This window comes from Polypterus senegalus, chromosome 8 (assembly GCF_016835505.1).
Source record: "Polypterus senegalus isolate Bchr_013 chromosome 8, ASM1683550v1, whole genome shotgun sequence".
Lineage (NCBI taxonomy): Eukaryota > Metazoa > Chordata > Cladistia > Polypteriformes > Polypteridae > Polypterus > Polypterus senegalus.
This window is the reverse complement of record NC_053161.1, coordinates 53,398,863-53,420,903: the sequence shown is the minus strand read 5'-3', so window position 1 is coordinate 53,420,903 and position 22,041 is coordinate 53,398,863. Positions and strand designations below refer to the sequence as shown.

At 38.7% G+C, this 22,041-nt stretch overlaps 1 protein-coding gene across 1 annotated transcript in view; it reads left to right on the top strand.

Annotated features, from left to right (window-relative positions):
* Positions 1 to 22,041, top strand: part of tbc1d22a (TBC1 domain family, member 22a) — a 212,609-nt gene that overhangs the window by 9,032 nt on the left and 181,536 nt on the right. The window contains exon 2 of the mRNA XM_039762143.1: positions 18,395 to 18,783. Within this exon, the coding sequence (XP_039618077.1) occupies positions 18,395 to 18,783 (389 nt within the window). The remainder of the gene's footprint in view (positions 1 to 18,394; positions 18,784 to 22,041) is intronic.

The following is a 22,041-nucleotide window of genomic DNA, read 5'->3' as shown; positions in this document are numbered from 1 at the left end:
CTGAAAGAAGCAAAAGTACGTAAATTAGAGTATTGTGACACCGTGCTTCTGGGACAAATGAAACGCTAGAATATCAGTTGGAGCAACTGAGAAGTAGTATTTGAATGAATAAAAGTAATATGTAACTTGTTTTTTTGTTGGTAGACATTTGTTCAAATCTTTTTTTATGGTGAGGCAGATCTCTTCATCTGTCAAACCCTACACCCACAACACACCCTACCCCACAATGGTATAGTAAATTGTAAATGTTTTGAAATGACAATGTGAACTTTCAAGACATTGCACAGACCTTGTTAACCCTGTTTTGCAGCTGAAAAGATAATTTAGCAAGCAGCATCTTGAAAAATTCTAGGATTACACACAGATGTCAGTAAGCATGTTAAGTAGTGATATATGGAAGAAAAAATGTGTGTGGATGTTAGTGTAATGTATATGTAAGTACATCATCCAGTCATCTAGTAGGAAGGGGTTATTGTGAATAGTGGTAAACCTCTCAAAAGAATTGAGTGTATGTTGTATTCATATAAATTTACTCCTCAATGTGCTGAGGGGTACAATTAATTTGCACAGTGCAGATTACATTAAGCAAGTTATTTGCTAAAGATATTTTTATACAGTGTGATCTGGTGGTACATTGGCCAGTGTCCACCAGGGAGATCAGATTGGGGATGGAAAAGGGGTTGTATGTAGTGAGGAGTAGACATCCCATTATCTTCAGTCACATCTGGTGCTTCTCATATTGCCCATCCACAACCCTGCCCCCACCCATCCTGGCTCTGGGTCCGCCTTGGAGAATTCTGACATTAATGACTTTTCTTCATTAATATCTATTTAAAAATTTCTGTAGACTGAGGATTTTGAAAATTAGTTGTGTGTCAAGTGTGAAAGCTTTTTTTTACTAGGCTGTGTAACAGGTCTTGGTGGTTTGATAGCATGTGATGGGATACTATTCAGTCAGTGTAGATCTAAATTTTCTTTGATTTGTCTTTGTTTTAATTGGGAAAATTAAATTAAAGAGTAAGTAGGCAAGAATCAGAGAGAGAAGGTCCGATATTTTAGTAAAATTTACTTATTCAATTACAGCAAAATTCAAATACATATAATAAAGTGACAATAGACATACAGAAACAAGATTATGCTTACAGTAATATCAAAAGACCCAGAGCCATCATCCTAGACCAGTAGACTGAGGGAGCCCACTTGTCAGTTTCGTCAGAGGATCAACTCGTGAGCCTGGTCCAATACATATACATATATGTGCGGTGTGCACGTTCCCCACTGTTGAGCTTCCAAAGAAACTGAGGACGGAACCTTCCCTTATATACTAATTGATAGGGATGCACCGAAATGAAATTCTTGGCCGAAGCCGAATAATAATGAAATGCTTGGCCGAATACCGAACGCGGTGTTTCGCATTTTTTTCCATTTATTTTGCCAATATTTTCACCATTACAATAATTAAATAGTAAAAATTTGCTTTTTACTATTTTGTGTTGCTTTTTAGAGAAATAAATCAAATAACAAAAATACAATTTCAAAATATTTATTTAACACTGAACATTTTTTTTTAACATTCCAGCAGATATTATACAAACAAAGCACAATATAACTTAAAATAAATAAATTAGTAAAATAAAAAAATATTTTTATTTGGCCATCTTTGAAGCCCCTCTTCTTAAATAGCCTATGTTAGGCCTATAACTGACTGCTGAAAGAATGTAACTCTGTATGTCTACAACAACAAATGTGCATTGAATAGTGAATATTTAGTTTTAATACTGTATTAGTAAATGTTAACATTAAGATTAATAAATGCTTTTAATAAAGGTTTTTCATTGTTAGTTAATGTTAAAAATAGAAACTACTTATAAAGTGTTACCATAATCCAAAATATAAATAAAATCTTAAATTAATTTCCCATAGAAGTAGCCTACCTGCGTGCCATCTGCCAGGTCGGGAAAGCGGCCTTGATTGGTCCTCCAAAATTCGAGAGGGTTATTGCTCCTGGGGATGGGGACTTCTGAGAGATAACCGTCTAACTGTTGAGCGGTTGAGCTTGTCCTCTGTCTTGCAAATGGGTTATTCTCTTGGAGGATCTCATCGAACATGTCAGACAGCGAGACTGTGCGTGGCTCATCTGTAGTACGAGCCCGTTTACTCTCTGTGCTGTTTTCCTCTCCTGCGCTGTGCATCACCTGACCGTCTCCATCACCTAGCGGCTTTCCCAAATCCAACTCGGCCTGGATCATTTCTCCCCACATCCAAGTAATGATCTTTATATCGTGGATGCAGTACAGGGGTTCTGAGTCCGCCTGACTAAATCGTGTGCTGACAGCTTCCAAGAGTGCACTTTTAGTTGTTTTAACTCCGTGGTCTGTTTCAGCCTCTTTGTTTAAAAAACGCTTTAGTGCTGCAAGTAAAGGTATGACGTCTGCCACAGATGCATCAGATGAGCTTATCTCTTTTGTTATCTGCTCAAAGGGGGCGAGAAGAGAGAGAACGTTCTTGATTAACACCCACTGGTATGGGGTGAATGTCGCGGGCAGGTCACGATCTGCTATGTATGTAGCCAAGACTCGCTTTTGTGCAAAAAGGCTTTCCAGCATATAATATGTACTGTTCCACCTTGTGCTCACATCTTGTTGGAAACGTTTTTGTGGCATTCCGAACTGTTCTTGGATAGACTGTAGGCGCGTATAGGCAAGTGGTGAATGTTTAAAATGGCCAACAATTTTCCTGCCTATCGCTATCACATCTGCTATACTGCGCTGACTCAACGATCCCTCGTTGACCGCCAGTTAAATTGTGTGTGCCATACACCGTATGCCTTTCAGATCACTATCTTCCATGGCTTTAGCCATATTTCTTCGCGTTGTCACTGACTACCACATGCACTTTAGATTGGTCGATACGCCAAGTGTCAAACATGTTGGCGAACGCCTCGGATATGGTTACAGCTGTATGGGACCCTCTAAACTCTTGTGAGTGAAGCACAATATTTTGTAGCTTGAAATCTGTGTCGATCCACTGCGCAGTTAAACTCAGCATACTGGTGGGGCTCGCATCCGAGCTCCAAATATCAGTCGTGAAGCTTAGGGCTTCAATATCTGTAGCCAAGAGCTCATGGACGTGAGTTGAAACGACGTTATACATCTCAAGTTAGCACACGTCTGAGAAATACCGTCTACTAGGCATGGTGTAACGGGGCTCAATATGGTCTATAAGCCTGCGAAATCCAACATCCTCTACAACAGAGAATGGTTGATCATCCAATGCGATGAATTCCATTATCCTTTAGTAATACCTTTAGCTTTGGCACTGTCATTGGCAAACTTTTTTGCCTTTTCTAAGAAGTCAGCCACAGATGGAGTGGGTGTCCTAGGACTGGGAGGATCTACTTTCCTTTTCGCTGCTGCTGTTGCCGTAGTCGCCGCCGTGTCTTTCTCGTACTCTGCATGATGTTCGGGGTGTCTTGATTTTAAGTGATAAATTAAATCTGAAGTGCTGTACGTTTTTGCAGATGCACCCCCTCTGGACAATTCAGCAGAACAGTGTCTGCAAACGGCCGTTTTTGCCTCTTTCTCTGACGCTTTAAAGTGCTTCCACACTGCTGACATTTTTGCTGCATAAAACGCGCGCCTATCACTCTACGCGGGTTACTATTTGATCACGTCATTAAAAACGTCATTGTTCGGCAAAATTTATTCGGCTGAACACCGAAAGTGCTTTTTTTGGCTATTTTCGGCCGAATAATTTCGGTTGCCGAACATTCGGTGCATCCCTACTAATTGAGTGTCCTTGCCCAAAAGCGGCTTACGTGCAAGCAGTGTATACAGAAGTGATCAGTTTCAGAACACACCCTTCCACGGGACACGGTGTTGTTTTTCCTCTACTTGGCCTTGACCGAGACGGTGCCTAGTACCAGAAGAAACACAATAATAAGCGTTGCAATGAAGCCCTCAAGTGAAAAACAACTCCTTACATAGCCTTGGCTGTATCTTTAGAACATTCCTGGCTGCTTTCGAAAAACAAATCCTTGCAGCTGGTTTTGCACTGAAGCGACCAACACCCATCTGCACTCTTTATTCCCTCCTCCCGTAATAGAGAAAATTTACCTTCCATTACAGTCTTTTATATAATTTTTGTCATGTTCATAAAGATGTTTTGAAAAGCAATATTAAACTCTTAATTATGCTAACTTAAGGAAACTGGTGATAATAGCTCTTTGAAAATTAGATTTTTTATTTCTTAATTTGTTTTGTATATTGTATATTTTTGTAATTAGTGCACAATTTCAAAGATTCTGTCTTTTTAAATTCACGTGCAATATATGTTTTTCTTATTTTCTTTATTTTGCACAATGAAGACATTTTGAACATAATGGGATAAGCTGACTCAATTCATTCTTTAAAAAAATCTTCACAAAACTAATTTGTTCACAAAGGCATTTAATTTATTACATTTATTAATATGTACTCTTTTACCAATTTTGAATATTTAGTTATTTAGTTTTACATTGTTTTTTTATTTAGTTTCAGTTTTTCAGCTTTTAGTTTTTGTCACATTTTATTGAATTTATGTTGCTCACCAACACTGTCTTCTGACTCTCGTTATGCAATGAACACACACACACACAATTTTCTTAAACACCACAGTTTTCAGTAAATTAACTAAACTCTCAATTTGTTGTATGTATCTAAAATTGCATAGTTTAAAAAATTAAACACAATTTAATTTTTACTTTTTTTCTGTGCTAGGAAAATATTTCACCACAACTTACTTTTCCATCATGACCTTGTTTTTTGTAAGTCTGCAGTAATGTTTGAAATTGGTTCAGCACAATAGACATCTATGTGTTGTATATGTTGGGGGAAATGCCCAGACTTTTTTCCTTTTGCGGCAAAAGAGCTTGTTTCATTTGTGTGAAACTCAGTTCTTCCTTTGCTATGTAATATACTGAGTTTATTTTAACAGAAAGTTCTTATTTTTTTCCATCATCATATGCCAGTTTTATGTCTTAGGTACCTTCTACCACTGTAGATTCATTGGTACAGTACATTAACTTGTAGCCAACACACTGTCTCAGCCTGCTGCGTGTTATGTGCTGTTGGGAGTGGGCTGTTAGATTTTCACTTTTGAAACTGTGATCCTGTAACAAAATCTGTTTTACCAGCTAAACTAGGCTTGCTGCAGTAGTACTTGTACATCATTACATAGTCTTCCAGATTGTATAAAAGCCAAGTTGAAGTCTGATAGCCATGACCAGTGTGGCATGGAGGAGCAGCTGAGGAAGGCAGTCAGCAGGTTACTTCTGGTGTGACTCTTGTTCTTCTAATTGTCACTATTTATCTTTTGAATCGTAATGACTGATACGCCTTTCAATCGCGATTGATGTACTTTTTGCATTCACCGCCACACTCTCACTGATATTTTGATTTCCTTAGCTTATGAAACTGGAAAAAAAAAGTTTTCTGCTTTTTCAGGGACTTGCGTTTCTTTGCAACCATTTTTGTTAGCGTGTGTTAATGTTACATGTGTTTGGAAGCATGTAATGCAGAACCATAATGCAGTGACCACATCAAAAAAAAAACACACACATGTGAAAAAAAGTGAAAATCTGAATGCTTACTAGCTAGTGGCAAATGACACTTTTTTAATGGCCTATTGTGAAGTTCTGTTGCATATGCTAATGATCATTTATCTGTATTGCATAATGCTGAAGTAACATTCAACTTAATGGGATGATGGCAAGTCTTCTTCCTCCACAGAGCCTGTAATGGTATGTTTCCTATACAAATCATTGTTATAGTGTATCTGTCAAATTATGCAAAGAGTACACGACACTTGTTTCACTCTACTTTTTTATTTTGAGTTTGGATTTATTTTTATGGTTTTTGTCTTGGTGGGGTTCATGGCTTCTGAAACAACTGATTTGAATGTTAATGTGGTTCAATTGATGAAACTTTTTTTGTTTGCCAGTCTGTTGCCTGATTTGTGAACATTTATCTTTACAACATGGCGGTCTAGTTTATGGGAATGTTCAGTTTTCTTTGATCTACTGGATCGCTGCCTGCACTGTCTTTATGTGCTTCAACTAGAGCACTGAAGTGATGCCTGCATTCAACTGTAAATCATTCATGGATGCTTTTTTTCTTTCTTCCTGTACTCTAGCTGCATTGCTGTCACCACTCACCTGTGATCCCATCCCATCTTCCCTGTTGTGGTCCTCTGCTTTTTATTCAACTATTTCTCGGTTAAGTACTTGCTTTCCACCATGCTGAAATACTCTCACAATAAATTTCTGCAAAGTAAACAATTTCCTCAGAACAAATGGATGGACTGGATGTCCTAAAAGACATTGGCATTGTGTGGAGTGTAATTATGTAAATTGTTATTCAGCAGGTCGCCATCACCAAACTTTGACTGTAAAGTTCACCAGCAACACTTGTTCTGGAATATGCCGTCCTACTCTGGTTTTTAGGTATATTTATGTGTTAACATGCCCGAACTGTGCTACATTAAAATAAACTCTGATTTGGATCTGTGCAAAACAAACTCTCGGCCACTAAGATCAACATGTTTAATGCAAGGTCTAGCAATTGCAAAGTACCTTCACTTTTAGGATTAGTTACAGACCACAGCCTTAATATATTATGTTTAATAGAAATTTGTCAAAAACAAAATGAGCTTGCTTTTCTAACAGGGCTGAATCACTTGTGGAAAATGTCTAATTGAGATTTTTCTTATTGATATTGTGATTTGATTTGTGATATACTGTATTTTTTAAATTAAGCCATGTAATAGATTTAAAACATGTCAGATGCAATCAAAATATTACCTGCTTTATATTCTAATGTAAGGGTGATGTTTTTATTTAATTTTTAAATGGCACTGAACAATTAGACATAGAAAAATTGTGTTAAAAGCCGTGACGACTATGGACTGTGTGGGTTCCCTCCGGGAACCTCTTCAACCTGCCACAACCGATAACTTGTCTGAAAGATGAGCCTGGCAAATGAGGACACCACACAAAGCAAGGGGAAGGTGCAATGTGCTCAGTGATTTTATTAAAGCAAATAATAAAAAAATAGTGTTCAAAAATTGCAGTTCGAAGTTCCTAAATAAATAAATAATCAAATTAAAAAGGGGAGTTTGTGGAGTTTAAAATTAGGATAAATAAGCCCATTAAAACAAGGTTAAAACCAGCTGGTGGGAAAGTGCCCTCTCTAAAAGTCATGGGCACTGTTCTTTTAACTGGTGTCTCCTCTGCTTATTCCATACAGGCTTTGCAGCAGAGGAGTAGCCCTACCTACAGACACAGCTGACCTTCCACAGGTCAGGGGCCCTGCCGTCCTATGGCTGCTGTAAGGCTCCCTCTCCAGACCTAGGCTTGGGTCTCCAAAGGCCATGGTGCTCACAATGGGGCTGTCATTCCAAGCCTCTGATTCCCACTGCCTTGCTGGGCTTCTGTGGCCACCTGATCACTCCAGCTACCCCAAGTCGCTTAGCTGGAGCAATTCACTACAGCAGCCCCCTCTGCATTGGCCACCTGCTCCTCTCCAGGGTCTCTCCACACAGCTGCCTGTCGCTGCTCCCACTCTTGAGCTTGCTCGAACTGGCTCTTTCTGCCTCCTGCCGCCTTCTCTCTCTCTCTCTCTCTCTCTCTCTCTCTCTCTCACCTCTGTTCTTTTCTCTTCCTTTCAGATCTTGCGCTCCCTCTTATGGGTTGGGGAGCTGTTGCAGGTGCGATTGCCTGATTGCTGCCCTGGGCTGCTGATGACACAATCAAACTGTACTGGCAAGGCAATGCACATACGGCTGACTGCCTTACACCAACCCGGAGACGAGTAGTTGCCACCGCAGATTTCTTTCACCTGCTCCACTCCCCAGCGCGAGTGCATTTATAATTTATTTAAAATCGGCCACCTTTTTCCTGAGCCGCAGACCCACCATACCACAGTTCTAGATTAGCAGAAGAATCTAAATATTGCACAATTTGTAATCAATAGAACATCATTATTAATTGATATCCAGCATTTAGCTAATAAATTGACTAACCACAGAATAATTATAAAATAAGTGATTACTAAATATTTTAGAAATATAATCTAAATGTTACATAAATGTCTAAATATTGCACATTCAAATAATACATTTATTTTTAGATAACCAGCATTTACCTTTTGAACTGAACTTTGTTTCACAAAGGCTGCCACTTAAGATATAGTACAGAGAAACAAAAATCTTAAAATTACTCCAGACAAAAGAAGCCTTGCATAATACTGGCTTCCCTGGCATCTCTACTACTTCTCAACACTCATTATGGTCTTTTTACAAATTTTTTGTAAAGAACCAAGTTGATCAAGATATTAACTTTTGCTGGTTTCAGACGTGAACATTGTCATGTGATTACATCGTCCCGAGTATTAAAGTGTTTCTCAGGTGAACTCGTGGGTAGAATGCACAGGAATTAGTGAGCCCATTTGCTCAGCATTGGAAATGTAACATTGTTTACTAAGGTTGTCAAATTAGCCAAAAAATAAGGTTCAACTATTAAATGTAAAAATAAGTAAATATTCGAATATACTCCAACTTAGGTTAATGATGCTGGACGTAACATAATGTGTGTGCTTGCTGATTTTATATTTTACTTTGATAGTAATGGCTGCAGCGGTAAATCAAATGGCTACTTAATTCTAGAGGTACTCAATACTATAACAGTACTTGATTATTATAAGAGTAATAAAAATTACAAGCATCTGCACCACCGTCTTGTTTTTAGTCTACTACTGATGGCTAGATGCTAATGGGTATACTCACATTAGGCATGTTTGTTTTGTATTGTGTCCAAGCATGATTGTCCATACTCTCTATTCCCCTGCTGGCCTGCACTCGTATTGTGCTTTAACGTTCTTGGCCTAGACACAGAGTGACAATGTTCATGTCAACATGATTTTCCTTTTTTTTTTTTTTTTGTGTGGACTTGTGTAGGACAGGATAATGCTCTACCCTCTTACAAAGATTCATTGAGCTTTTTGGTGTTAATCATATGAGAAGAAGTACAATTCACATTCAACTGTAAGATGAGAATAAAAAAACATTTCTAACTCAAATGGTATCGAATGAAATAATGTTGCATTGTTGATGTTTTGTGATTGGGCATTTTTAGTGATCACACTGTTCCTGAATCCTACTGTAACATGCTTGGGCCCACCTCTTCCAAGTGGAAATGGTTGGCCTGGAACACGGTGATCACACAAATCAAAGAAATGAATGAGGCTTTGTGGGTGTTACTTGCAGAGACGCGTGCTCGGGCATGGAACAAATTGCTAGTGTGAGTACACGCTTTAAATTTTACATCCTGTTCGTCGCGACAGCACAACCTTATCCCGCACCCCAGCAGTTGTGTTTTGTTAGGATTTAGGCTTTCTTTAGGCTCCTTGACTGCATTATTCGGCTCTACTTTATGGCTCACTGTCCTGACAAGGATCAAGTCAAATAATAGCCAGTTAGTAAGACCTCGACGTTGTGAGAATAGTGAATGAAGTAAAACAGCAGATAGAATTCAAATTTGATTTATCGGTGCCCACTGTGGCATGGTACATTTAATATCATGATATTCAGCAAACAAGCTGGTCGGCACCTTTGGAAATGCACAATCCATTACGGTATTGAGTCAGGGACATATAATATGCCTACTTTTGTTTGCCTTTATTCTATTCAGATACAAAATTATACTTTTACACCATTAGAGAAGCTTTCAGATAAACTGCTCTGAGTATATTTGTGGCAGACACACTATTTTTTTATGAAGTGAATCCTTTGGCACTTTTTTAAACAAATGATTTCAAAATAAATGAACAGCAGAGATGCTAATCAACCAAGCACCAGTTTAAAGAGACGATTTGTAATTAGAGGTCATTACAACTTTGAGTAGCAAATGAGGTCACGTCGCCAGAGCCGACATCTCGCTCAGAATCTAGTTAGCCGAGATAACCGAAGAACGGCATTCAGCCGATGCCTGCAAAATAATAATAGAACCAGTCAATAAACCCGTTGTAATCTTTAGAATGTCAATCAAATGCTACAGACTGTATTAATAATACACTGGACCTCAGAACAGTGCATTATTAAGCCAGGTAGCACTTATGTATAAGGCAAAGGAGGTAATATGGCAGCTGCTCAACACGTGCCCACACACGGATAAGCACGGTATAAGATCAAAGTAAAAACTTGGCCATTATGGTGGTCCCTCGTTACAACTTGATTAGCATAGTCCATGCCCAGATCAACTATGAACTTGGCATGTGTTATTCAGTTTGACTGTTTGCCGTCTTTGTTTAGACCAGGGTTAACCACACTTTTTCAGCTTGCGAGCTACTTTTAAAGTGACCAGGTCGAAATGATCTACCTACATAAAAATTATATATATATATATATATATATATATATATATATATATATATATATATACACATATATACACACATACATGCATACATATACACACACACGGAGTATACTTTATACTTAAAATGTATGTTGTTGTACCTTGCATAACTGAATAACCTTTATGGCACAATAACAATTCAATACATTTATGGTCACTACAGCATTTGGATTTAATAATCGTCATGTGGGAAAAGGCTGACTCGCATAAATAAGTAGAGCCGAATAATGCAGTCAAGGAGCTTTTGAATTCAGCCGAGTGAAAAATGACGGCTGTCAGATTAACTGCGATTTTAGTTCCCTCTCCTTTCTCTTTCTCAGATCGCTTTTTGGAAGGACGTCAGTTTCATAGTTTTTATCAACAGTTCGAAAGTGCCTTTCTACATTTTCCTTCTTTGGAAAAGCAATGATAGATTGACAGATCAGACAAATGCACTTCGATTGTGACATTGTGAGAAAAAAATCCTCTTCCAATTCCACATCCAGCCTGTACCCTCCCCAAACAATTTTTTTTTTAATCCCTTCTTTAGTCGATATAAATTGGAAAGCTAACTAGATTACTTAGATAGCCGGAGTTTTGCAGTAACTCGCACGTTTGATCGTGCGTGCGGAATGACCAGTGTGTTAGAACAAAAGAGATCTCAGACTGGCCACCCTGTAAGTGAATCAAGTGGCAAATGCCATAGAGAGGATATGATAGACTAACGTTAAAAAAAATTTTTTTTGAATGCAATATGATCTAACTGCACTACCTTTGCAATCTACTGGTCGATCACAATCGACGCATTGGGCACCCCTGGTTTAGACCCTTTTATATCTGAATCCTGTTGCCAATATAAGGATCATCTTTCAGGCAGATAGTCATGCAATGTCTGGCATTTTGCAATATCAGTAAGGTATTTTTTTTTAATTGATGTCCTTTACTTTGTAATTATTAAGGGTCCACATTGGTGACTTTGGATATACGTGCATCCTCCTGCCGAATGTAATGCAGAGTTACTATCTGAGCCGATTAACCAGTTTTGGTGTGACATGAGGTCATATCAGAAGGGCACCTATCAATAAAAAAAAAAAACAAAAAATAAAAACAAAACACCTGTTCTATTCTTTGTGAATCTACAAATACATTCAATATGTGCATTTTATTCAAAACTAGCAAAATACCCGCGACTTCGTAGCGGCTAAGTACTGCCTTAAATTTTTTATTAAGAAGAAAATTAAACCTTTTTAAACTGAGGGAAAATATACCAATAATTATTTGTTAAAGATCTCTTTGTATACCACGTTGTCATTTCGGTCCTCCAGTTGTAATATGACCAAACTGTGCGCTGAGCTTACTCTTGAGCATGCAACATACAGTTGGCCATGTGAAAAGTAATCTTGTTTAAAATCTCACAGCTTGGATTGCTGCTGTCATAATCGGTTTGAGTTTCATGGTTTGTTTCAATTACGACAGTATTTGCAGGACTTGTGTTGAAGTGACATTCGGCATCTGTCAAGCGTTGTAAGCATACAACCGGTTTCATCGATAACTTCACATCCAGCTTTTGAGAGTTTAAACATTCATAAACATCAAAGTGTCCACTACCGAAATCGTCACCTGTCAATCTAAGATGTTTAAGAGGCATTGGTGGTTGTTGAAAGGTGTAAAGTATTTGGCTATTTCGGTACACTTGAAAGCGACAACCGAACAGTTCAGCGGCAGCGATCAACTCGCATGTAGAACCATAGGTGAAGGGCTTAAGCATTCCACTCTTATAGTGCTCCTGTGTAGTATAATTATCTCCTGTATCGTCATCAGTCCACATCTTGTACCTGTCCCAGTCATTCAATACATAAGACACAATGTTCCTCCGGATATCAAGAGTGAGCCTGATATGGCCGTGCAATATGTAACAAAGAGAATGGAAAAGGCACTTGCCATCTCCGGGCATGGAAACCACTTGGTAAGTGACAGTTCTTTGATCGATGGTGATCACCTTGATAGACATGTTAATAGTGGTATGGTTGGAACGATAAAGGAAATGGGTGCCTGAACAATGTAAAGGAAGTCTAAAATACTTACACAATAACTATACTCGTAATAAACAACCAATAAAACAGAGGAGAAGCCGTGGATTAAATAAAAAGGCTGTAGTTATCAGCAGGGAGACGTGAATCCCGTGACGAAGCAAGGAAGGGAATGTAGAGACTGGAGCGATGGACGGCCTTATATAGGCAGGCAGCCAACAACGTGGGAGGCGTTGGGATGGGGACCCACCGCCTCACACGGTGACCGAGCTGCAGGCTATGGACATATAATGTACGTAAGTAGGATTCAGTTAGCGTTGGGAAAATTTCTTGAAGATGGGCCCATATGTAACAAAGACCGTTAGAAAGTTCAAAATGGCAGCCGACAGTTGCGTCATAACACAGAAATAAGTACGTACATTGGTTTCGGTTAGCGCAGGGAAGCCGCCTACCAAATTTCGTGAAGATGGGGCCATAAATAAAGTACAACATGGCAGACGTTGTCGACCGTTATGACTGTTACGCGTAGAATTTCGAAATGAAACCTGCTTAACTTTTGTAAGTAAGCTGTAAGGAATGAGCCTGCCAAATTTCAGCCTTCTACCTACACGGGAAGTTTGAGAATTAGTGATGAGTGAGTGAGTCAGTGAGGGCTTTGCCTTTTATTAGTATAGATAGTATTTTTTCCTCATTAAAAAAAAATGGTTAATGGTTGGCTCTAGCAGTCTTTTTAGACGGCATGGTTACCTGAAGCCTACCAACAGCGATGGGTCTGAATTGTGGATCAGAGAGCACAGTAGTGGGGCAAAAAAATGTTTTGAAGGGGAATAGCTGTAAGTTTTACTAATTAAGAAGACAAGATAACCATTCAAAATTGCGAAAGGGCAGATCGTAGAAGTGTAGTGCAAAAATAGATCTCCAAAGAACTGCAGTTTTGCATAGTATGTCTGGAATGACAAGATGCCTGAATTAGTGCAGGTAAAATTAAACAACCGTTCCTTTACAATTGAATATCATCTTTTGCCTTTGACTAAGAACTCTTTTAAAATAAATTCAAATAACATTTGAATAGCAACGTTCGATCTGACAGCCCTTTTGCTTAGACACTCTGCTTAACATATATACTAAATCGCAGCCTTTGCGATTTGCCAATCTCATTATTTCAAATTGCAATTTTGATTTGAAATTCGTTAATTGCTCAGTCCTAACAGCAACTGCATGCTCACATATATGTTGTGCAGAAAGAGGAGTGTGATGAAAATCAAAATTCAGATTGCATAAAATTAGGTTAATTTTAGTTATTTTCTTATTTTCATTTAATTCTAGCTAGCAGACAATTCTGATTTAATTGTAGTTAAAATTATTTTTTAAATACCTTTCATTTTAGTTTTTTGTTAACAGAAATAACAGTGCTACGACTCAATATTACATATTAAAGTGAGTACCAAAAGTGCAGCCTTTCAATACAATGCAATCCATTGCCATAATTTGGATTATTTATAAGGAATGCAATGATTTACTTCATGAGGTACATAGTAAACATAAATTATTCTTCTTCTTTTGGCTGCTTCCGTTAGTGGTTGCCATAGTGGATCATCTTTTTCCATTTCTTCCCATTATCTGCATCTTGCTCTGTTACACCCATCACCTGCATGTCTTCTCTCACCTCATCCATAAAGCTTCTCTTAGGCCTTCCTCTTTTCCTCTTGCCTGGCAGCTCTATTCTTAGCATTCTTTCCCAATATACCCAGCAAATCTACTCTGCACATGTCCAAACCAACACAATCTCGCATCTTTAACTTTGTCTCCAAACTGTCCAACCTGAGCTGACCCTCTAATGTACTCATTTCTAGTCCTGTCCATCCTCCTCACACCCAATGCAAATCTTATCTTTACATCTTTAACTATTATACCTCCAGCTCTGTCTCTTGTCTTTTGGACAGTGCCACTGTCTCCAATCCATATAACATAGCTGGTCTCACTACCATCCTGTAGACCTTCCCTTTCACTCTTGTTGATACCCATCTGTCACAAATTACTCCTAACACTCTTCTCCACCTATTCCACCCTGCCTGCACTCTCTTTTTCACCTCTCTTCCACAATCCCCATTACTCTGTACTGTTCCCAAGTATTTAAACTCATCCACCTACGCCAGCTCTACTCCCTGCATCCTCACCATTCCACTGACCTCCCTGTCATTTACATACATGCATTCTGTCTGTTCTGTTCCTACTGATCTAAATTCTTTTCCTGTCTAGAGCATATCTCCACCTCTCCGGGGTCTCCTCAGCCTGCTCCCAACTCTCGCTAAAGATCACAGTGTCATCAGCAAACATCGTAGTCCTTAGGGACTCTTGTCTAATCTTGTCTGTTAACCTGTCCATCATCATTGCAAATAAGAAAGGGCTGAGAGCCAATCCCTAATGTAATTCCACCTCCACATTGAATGCATCTCTCACTCCTACCGCAGACCTCACCACTGTCAAACTTCCCTCGTACATATCCTGTCCAACTCTTATATACTTCTCTGCCATTCCCGACTTCTTCATACAATACCACAACTCCTCTCGAGACACCCTGTCATATGCTTTTTCCAGGTCTACAAAGATGCAATGCAACTCCTTCTGACCTTCTCTGTACTTCTCCATTAACACCCACAGAACTAATATCGCATCTGGAGTGCTCTTTACAGGCATGAAACCATACTGCAGCCCACTATACATTACCTCCTTTCTTAACCTAGCTTCCACTACTCTTTCCCATAACCATGCTGTGGCTAATCAGTTTTATCCCACTGTAGTTACTACAACTCTGCACATCTCACTTATTCTTAAAAATCGATACTAGTACACTTCTTCACCACTTCTCAGGCATCCTCTCACTTTCCAGGATTGCATTAAACAATCTGGTTAGAAAGTCCACTGCCATATCTCCTAAACACCTCCATGCTTCCACAGGTATGTCATTTGGACCAACGACCTTTCCATTCTTCATTCTCTTCATAGCTGTCCTTACTTCCTCCTTGCTAATCCGTTCAAGTTCCTGATTACACTACATCATCCAACCCTCTCTCTCTCTCTCCATTCATCAGCCTCTGAAAGATCTCTTTCCATCTGCTCAACACATTCTCCTTGCTTGTGAGTACATTTCCATCTTTATCCTTTATCACCCTAATCTGATGCACATCTTTATCAGCTCCGTCCTTCTATCTAGCCAGTTGGTACAGTTCATTTTCTCCCTCCTTAGTTTCCAACCTCTCATACAACTCATTATACGCGTTTTCTTTAGCCTTTGCCATTTTTCTCTTCACCTTACGCCTTATCTCCTTGTTCTACTGTCTACTTTCTGCATCTCTCTGATTATCCCACTTCCTTTACGCCAACATCTTCCTCTGTATACTCTCCTGTACTTCCCCATTCCACCGGCAGGTTTTCCTCCTCCTTCTGTCCAGATGTCTTGCCAAGCAAGTTACCCTTACTACTTCTGCTGTAGTCGACCAGCTATCTGGTAACTCTTTACTGCCACCCAGTGCCTGTCTTACCTCCTCCCTGAGTCCACCCTTGCAGTCTTCATTTTTCAATTTCCACCATTTGGTCCTTGGCTCTGCCCTCACTCTCTTCCTCTTTTTGATCTCCAATGTCATCCTACAAACAACCATCCTATGCTGCCTAACTACACTTTCTCCTGCCACCACTTTGCAGTCTTCAGTCTCCTTCAGGTTCACCCTCCTGCATAGGATATAATCTACCTGTGTGCATCTTCCTCCACTCTTGTATGTCACCCTATGTTTCACTTTCTTCTTAAAATACGTGTTCACCACAGCCATGTTCATCCATTTTGCAAAATCCACTTTCATCTGACCTTCTTCATTTCTCTCCTTGACACCATACCTGCCCATCACCACCTCATCCCCTCTGTTCCCTTCACCAACATGTCCATTGAAATCCGTTCCACTTTCCATTACTTTATTTAACTCAATCCTGAAATCTTCTTTCTCTTCCATCATATACCCAACTTGCGGGGCATATGCACTAACAACATTCACTATCACCCCTTCAATTTCCAACTTCATAATCATTACTGTGTCTGATACTCTTTTCACCTCCAAACACTCTTGACATACTCTTCCTTCAGAATAACCCCTACCCCATTTCTTCTTCCATCCACAAAAGATGGAACAATTTGAATCCACCTCTGTTCCTTCTCTCCATCACATCAGCTTACTCTCTCCGGTTACCTGTCATACTGCCAACATTCAAAGTTCCTATCCTCAGTTCCACTTTCTTAACCTTCCTCCTCTCTTCCTGCCTCCGGAGATGTCTCACCCTTCATCTTCTCCTCCTTTGGCCAACACGTTGTTAACCCGGGCCTTGGCCGGTGTGGTATGGAAATTTGTATTGTTGTTCACATATTGATCTGGGAAAATTTTACACCGGATGCCCTTCCTGATGTTACCCTCCCCATTTATCCGGGCGAGGGACCGACATGGAAACACACTGGTTTGTGCATCCCCTGTGGCTGGGTTAATAGAATAAGCATAAATAATTGCATCAAAAATTTGAAATATTACATTTTTTTCTTCAATTTAATTTTTTGTTTAATTCTAAATGATTCTCAATTGGAATAGACATTTGTAATTTTTCGTCTGCTGATAGAGGTCTATAAAGGGCTAGATCCCCAGTAAAGGATCACAAATATAACCACATATTCATAACCTAAAAATGTTATGAAGTGACACTTCACATGCCTATAGTATTAATGAACATTTTTTCTAAGTTTTGTGAGCAAGAATAACTTTGATCCCTTATATTCCTTTAAGGGGTGAACATCTGGGGTCGGTTGATGTGGCATGCACAACTTCATGTCCTTCTGATCATTTTACTGTTGTACAACTGTTGCTTTATTATAAGGGTGAAATTTTCTACTCCAAATCTGGACCAAAATTTATTTTTGTTTCTAGATTACCAAAAACAGGTAATATAATAAAAAAAAATTAAATTATATGTTCACTAAAATAGCCCAAAAGAGATTCCTTTTTCATTTGACTGCTTAAAACAAGAACATATTTCATATTTCTCTGCCATAGGTGGTAAAAGTCTGACTTATTAGAAGGAATAAACTAAATTCTCTGAGAAAAGTATATATTTGCATATAGTTTTCCATGTTCATTTGATCTCAAACTACATATTATCTGTAATCTTTTGAGTGTTCTGTGTCAGTTTTCAATTACCATGAAGTTGAAATTTTACAGTAATGAATAATGAAACTGTATACTAGACAACTATGTAAAGGACACTGATAAGTTAACTGGTGCTAATAATCACTTTATAATCAAATTGTCTAAATATGTTTGAGCTTAAGTGGTATTACTAAATGGCAAGGTAAAATAACTGTATATTGTTCCCCATTGTTCAAAGTCTTTTCAGTGAAGATCTATTAGTTTTAAAACACAAGGCTGCCACTTAGGGTTTAATAACTTTAATGTGATCATATCCCAGCACAAGCTCTGTCAAACTTTAGTTCTTCCTATGTCAGCTATGATTTTGTTCAGGTATTCTGGTTCACGCATATCTCTCATGTGTTCTTTATGCTTTATTGGTATTGTATTATTGTTACTGTTCTGAGGAGATGTGCTGTGTGCATAAAATAATAAACCTGAATGTACTCAAGCTGAAGTGAATTAGATTGTGGGTGAAAGTGTTTGTGCATGTTTGTGGTTAATTCCTATGTTGCTCCTATTGCCACACTAGAGATTTAAAAAATGAATGAATTAGCTTACCTAATAAACTGGTATGATTGTGCATGTGTGTGTGTTTGCATTTTAAATGGAGCTAAATTAATTCATAGTAAAATAAAGGTATTTCTCCCAATATATTGTTTATATTGCTTATTTTTAAAATTGGGTAAATTACTGACTTTTGCTACTCTTGTCAGTTTAATTAAAACAGGCAGCAAGCAACAGACAACACCAGTGAAACCAAAGAAAGCAACAACCTTTCAGGAGTTTGAAAGTATCACTAGTGATGCATGGGATGTTGGAGATGATGATGATGATGAGCTTTTGGCAATGGCTGCACAAAACCTAAATATAGAAGTTGTAATGGAAACAGCAAATAAAGTAATTGAGAATCACAGTAAGTTGCAGGAACAGCAGAAACGTCAAGAGCAGCATTTTGCTAAAGAGAAAGAAGATGAACATTTGGATGAGGAAGTAGAGGAAAAGGAAGATGCACCACAGCTTTTACTTCATGCATCTCCAAATCTTTTCAGTGAAGGCAGAATGGTGAAGTCATTCAGTGAAGCTCACATAGGTTCAGCAAAAGGTTTGTAGTATATAAATCTGAAACAGTTTTTTGTGCACAGTATATTTCTTTATTTGATTTTAAACTGTAGGATTATTTAACACTAGAATTACCAGAGCCTACGAAATAACTCTTAGATCCGGCCAACCTTAAATCTCTTCGCACCACTCCGCCAGCGTCCTTTGTCCTGTAAATGTGGCAATAAAGACAAGCAGCAAGCAGCCGGCTATTCCATCCCCCCACCGACTTTGAATGTACACGAACTTCTCCCAGCTCATGCCTTGATCAATTATCCGGGAGTGAAGTGGAGCTTTAGAGTGGAAATAATAAATCGTTATTTGGAACCCACGCATTACATGCGTGTTCCATTTCTACAATAATCTGTGTAAACACATTTTCAAAACGGGAACGTTTTTCATATTTTAATAGTAAGTGACAAAATGTAGGCATAAACTGTATAATGTATGACGCTTGAAAGATCAAATAAACACTTTCACAAAAGGTTCAAGGAAAAGACAACAGCTTCCATGGCGTAGCAGTAAGATTTGCTGACTTGTAATCAAGAGTCCCCGGTGCGATCCCGACTCGCTCCTATATTTGCCGTCTTCAGTAGTGAGCTGCTCTTATTGTTAATATTATACAGTACACACATACACTTGGTTTCCGTCTGTAACACACAGATCAGGAGCTTATTCATTGCGCGCAAGAACATGCAGGTGGCCAGTTGCTATGTGCTACAACATGCTGGCGGTGATCAACGCACATGTACTGTGCAAGGCATGCATGTGGGCCACTGAGAAAAGAAGAGTGTTCATCTCTCAGCTTGCTCAGCTTCGTAGTTGCATCTTACTAGAAAAGGCAGTGGAAAAAGAAAAGGAGGAATCAACATCGACAAGCTTCACTTGCCGTACACATCCCGTGCCTCCTGAACTGACTCTAAGTAACAGCGCCAGCATAAATTCACATCTGGCGCTGTTTGTTTTCAAATAATATTGCATTAGTGCGATGATGTTTTCACATATATTGTCTTTCTTTCAGGTGTGTAATAGAAACCACAGCATAGAGAGAAGTGTGTACATTGTAACAGGTACACATGTTGTAAATGTTGGAAGGACGATCCTTGCGTGTATGTGAACTGTTAACATTTGAATCTGATGATTGCATATAGCGCTGAACTTACTGCTCTGTACTATTCTTTCCTCTGCATGTCCTGGAGTACAAAAGAAACAGCATACAGCAACATGTGGGGACTGGCAAGATTGGGGGAAAAAAAACATACGGTCACTGATTACAAACCGCAAGATGTTATGTAAATGAATATGAATAATGTTGCATCCGTGCCACAAACTTTTCCGAAATGTACTACACAGGTAATGAATAATTCCAAATATCATAGATACCTATGACTCTGTGTTTTTTTTCCTCACTTCATAGACCATAAGGTGCATACTAATTCAGCGTGAGCAGGAACACTCAATAAAACTGAATAAAAAAACAAGTGACAGATATGAAGAATGCAGATTTTCCAGCGTCTGTGTGTCAGCTTTTATCCCTCCAGATGAGAGAATTTGCAGTTCCATTGTCTCAAAACAGCACTCGCATCTCCAGTTATTCCCAGTTTCAAATAAAAACTAACCGCGTCAGATGCCTGGGTGGGGGGCGGTAGTATGTATCGTGATCATGATTTAAAGAGAATAAAAGAGAAAAAAAAAAGTACATTTTACAAGTCCTATAAATGTACACCGTGTGTTACAGATGCAAACCAAGTGTATGTGTGTACTGTATAATATTAACAACAAGAGCAGCTCACTACTGAAAACGGCAAATATAGGAATCGAATCGGGATCGAACCGGGGACTCTTGATTACAAGTCAGCATATCTTACCGCTACGCGGTAAGGCTTCATACATTATACAGTTTATGCCTACATTTTGTCATTTACTACTAAAATATGAAAAACGTTCCTGTTTTAAAAATGTATTTACACAGATTATTGTAGAAACGGAACACGTATGAAATGCATGCGTTCCAAATAACGCTCTATTATTTCCACTCTAAAACTCCACTTCACTCCCAGATAATCAATCAAGGTGTGAGCTGGGAGAAGTTCGTGCACGTTCTAAGTCGGTTGGGGGGATCGAATACCCGGCTGCTTGTCTTGATTGGTACATTTACAGGACAAAGGACGCTGGCGGAGTGGTGCGAACGGATTTAAAGTGGGCCGGATCTACAAGTTTTTTCATAGGCTCTGGCAATTCTAGTGTTAAGAATCCAGTGTTTGGCAATATGTTTAATATAGTGCAGTTGAACTTTAAAGTAAATGCAATTTGATATAGACAGTTTGCAGTTAGACTGTCAATTAAAAATGTTCACTTATAGTTGAATGATATTGACTCCATAGTAATGAAACTTTTAATTGTATTTTTACTTATTTCTTTGAAATAAATGATTGTTTAATTTTGTGTTTTTGCACTTCATACATAATTCCTGGTGGGTTTCCAGTTATATACTGCAGATATGTACACACTTGAAAGAATTTTTCTGCTTTTTTCATTACAGTGTTTTTTGTTGCAGATTATTCATTTAACTTGTCATCTGGTTGCTAAAGTATACAACACATAGGTTATTGACCAAGTTGTTGAAAGCTTGTTGTTAGGTTTCAGAGACTGCAGCTTTATTGTTGCTCTTTCTTCTACTGTTTTGTTGTCACAGATGGTGTAGGAAGAGAACAAATCATAATTAGAGCATTAGAGCAGACACAAGGCATTGTTGCATTTGTTTTCCTTATAAGTTGAAGTCAACTGTTTGCTGATTACAAGTTCCACCGGATACATGTTTAATTGGGACACAATGAAAGTAAAATTCAAGGCCAATACCAAGAGAGCCAGAGAAGTGGATGAATCTTGGCTCTCTAATGAAAACACCATTAACAGACAATTGGACTTGAACCCAGCATTTGCAGGCTTAAAAAGAAGAAAATCCAAATAAAGACTTTATGACCAATATCTTTCGAACCCCACCTTATTAATCCACCCCCATCCTTCTCTTGGTATATAGTGTCTTTGATTCTTGTATGTCTAATCATTTTCCTCTGATAATGACACCTGGTAGGCTGTTGAAAGCTTAGGAGTAAAAAGCAAGACTTCTGCTTATGTAGAAATAAGACAGGAAGTGGTGAGATCACAGAAGGAAGTGAGTTCTAGTGGGTAGGCGTGATGAAGGACCGGAAGTAGGCAGAGTCTTAGGCGGGCTTGGAGAAAACCCCTATCATAAATGACG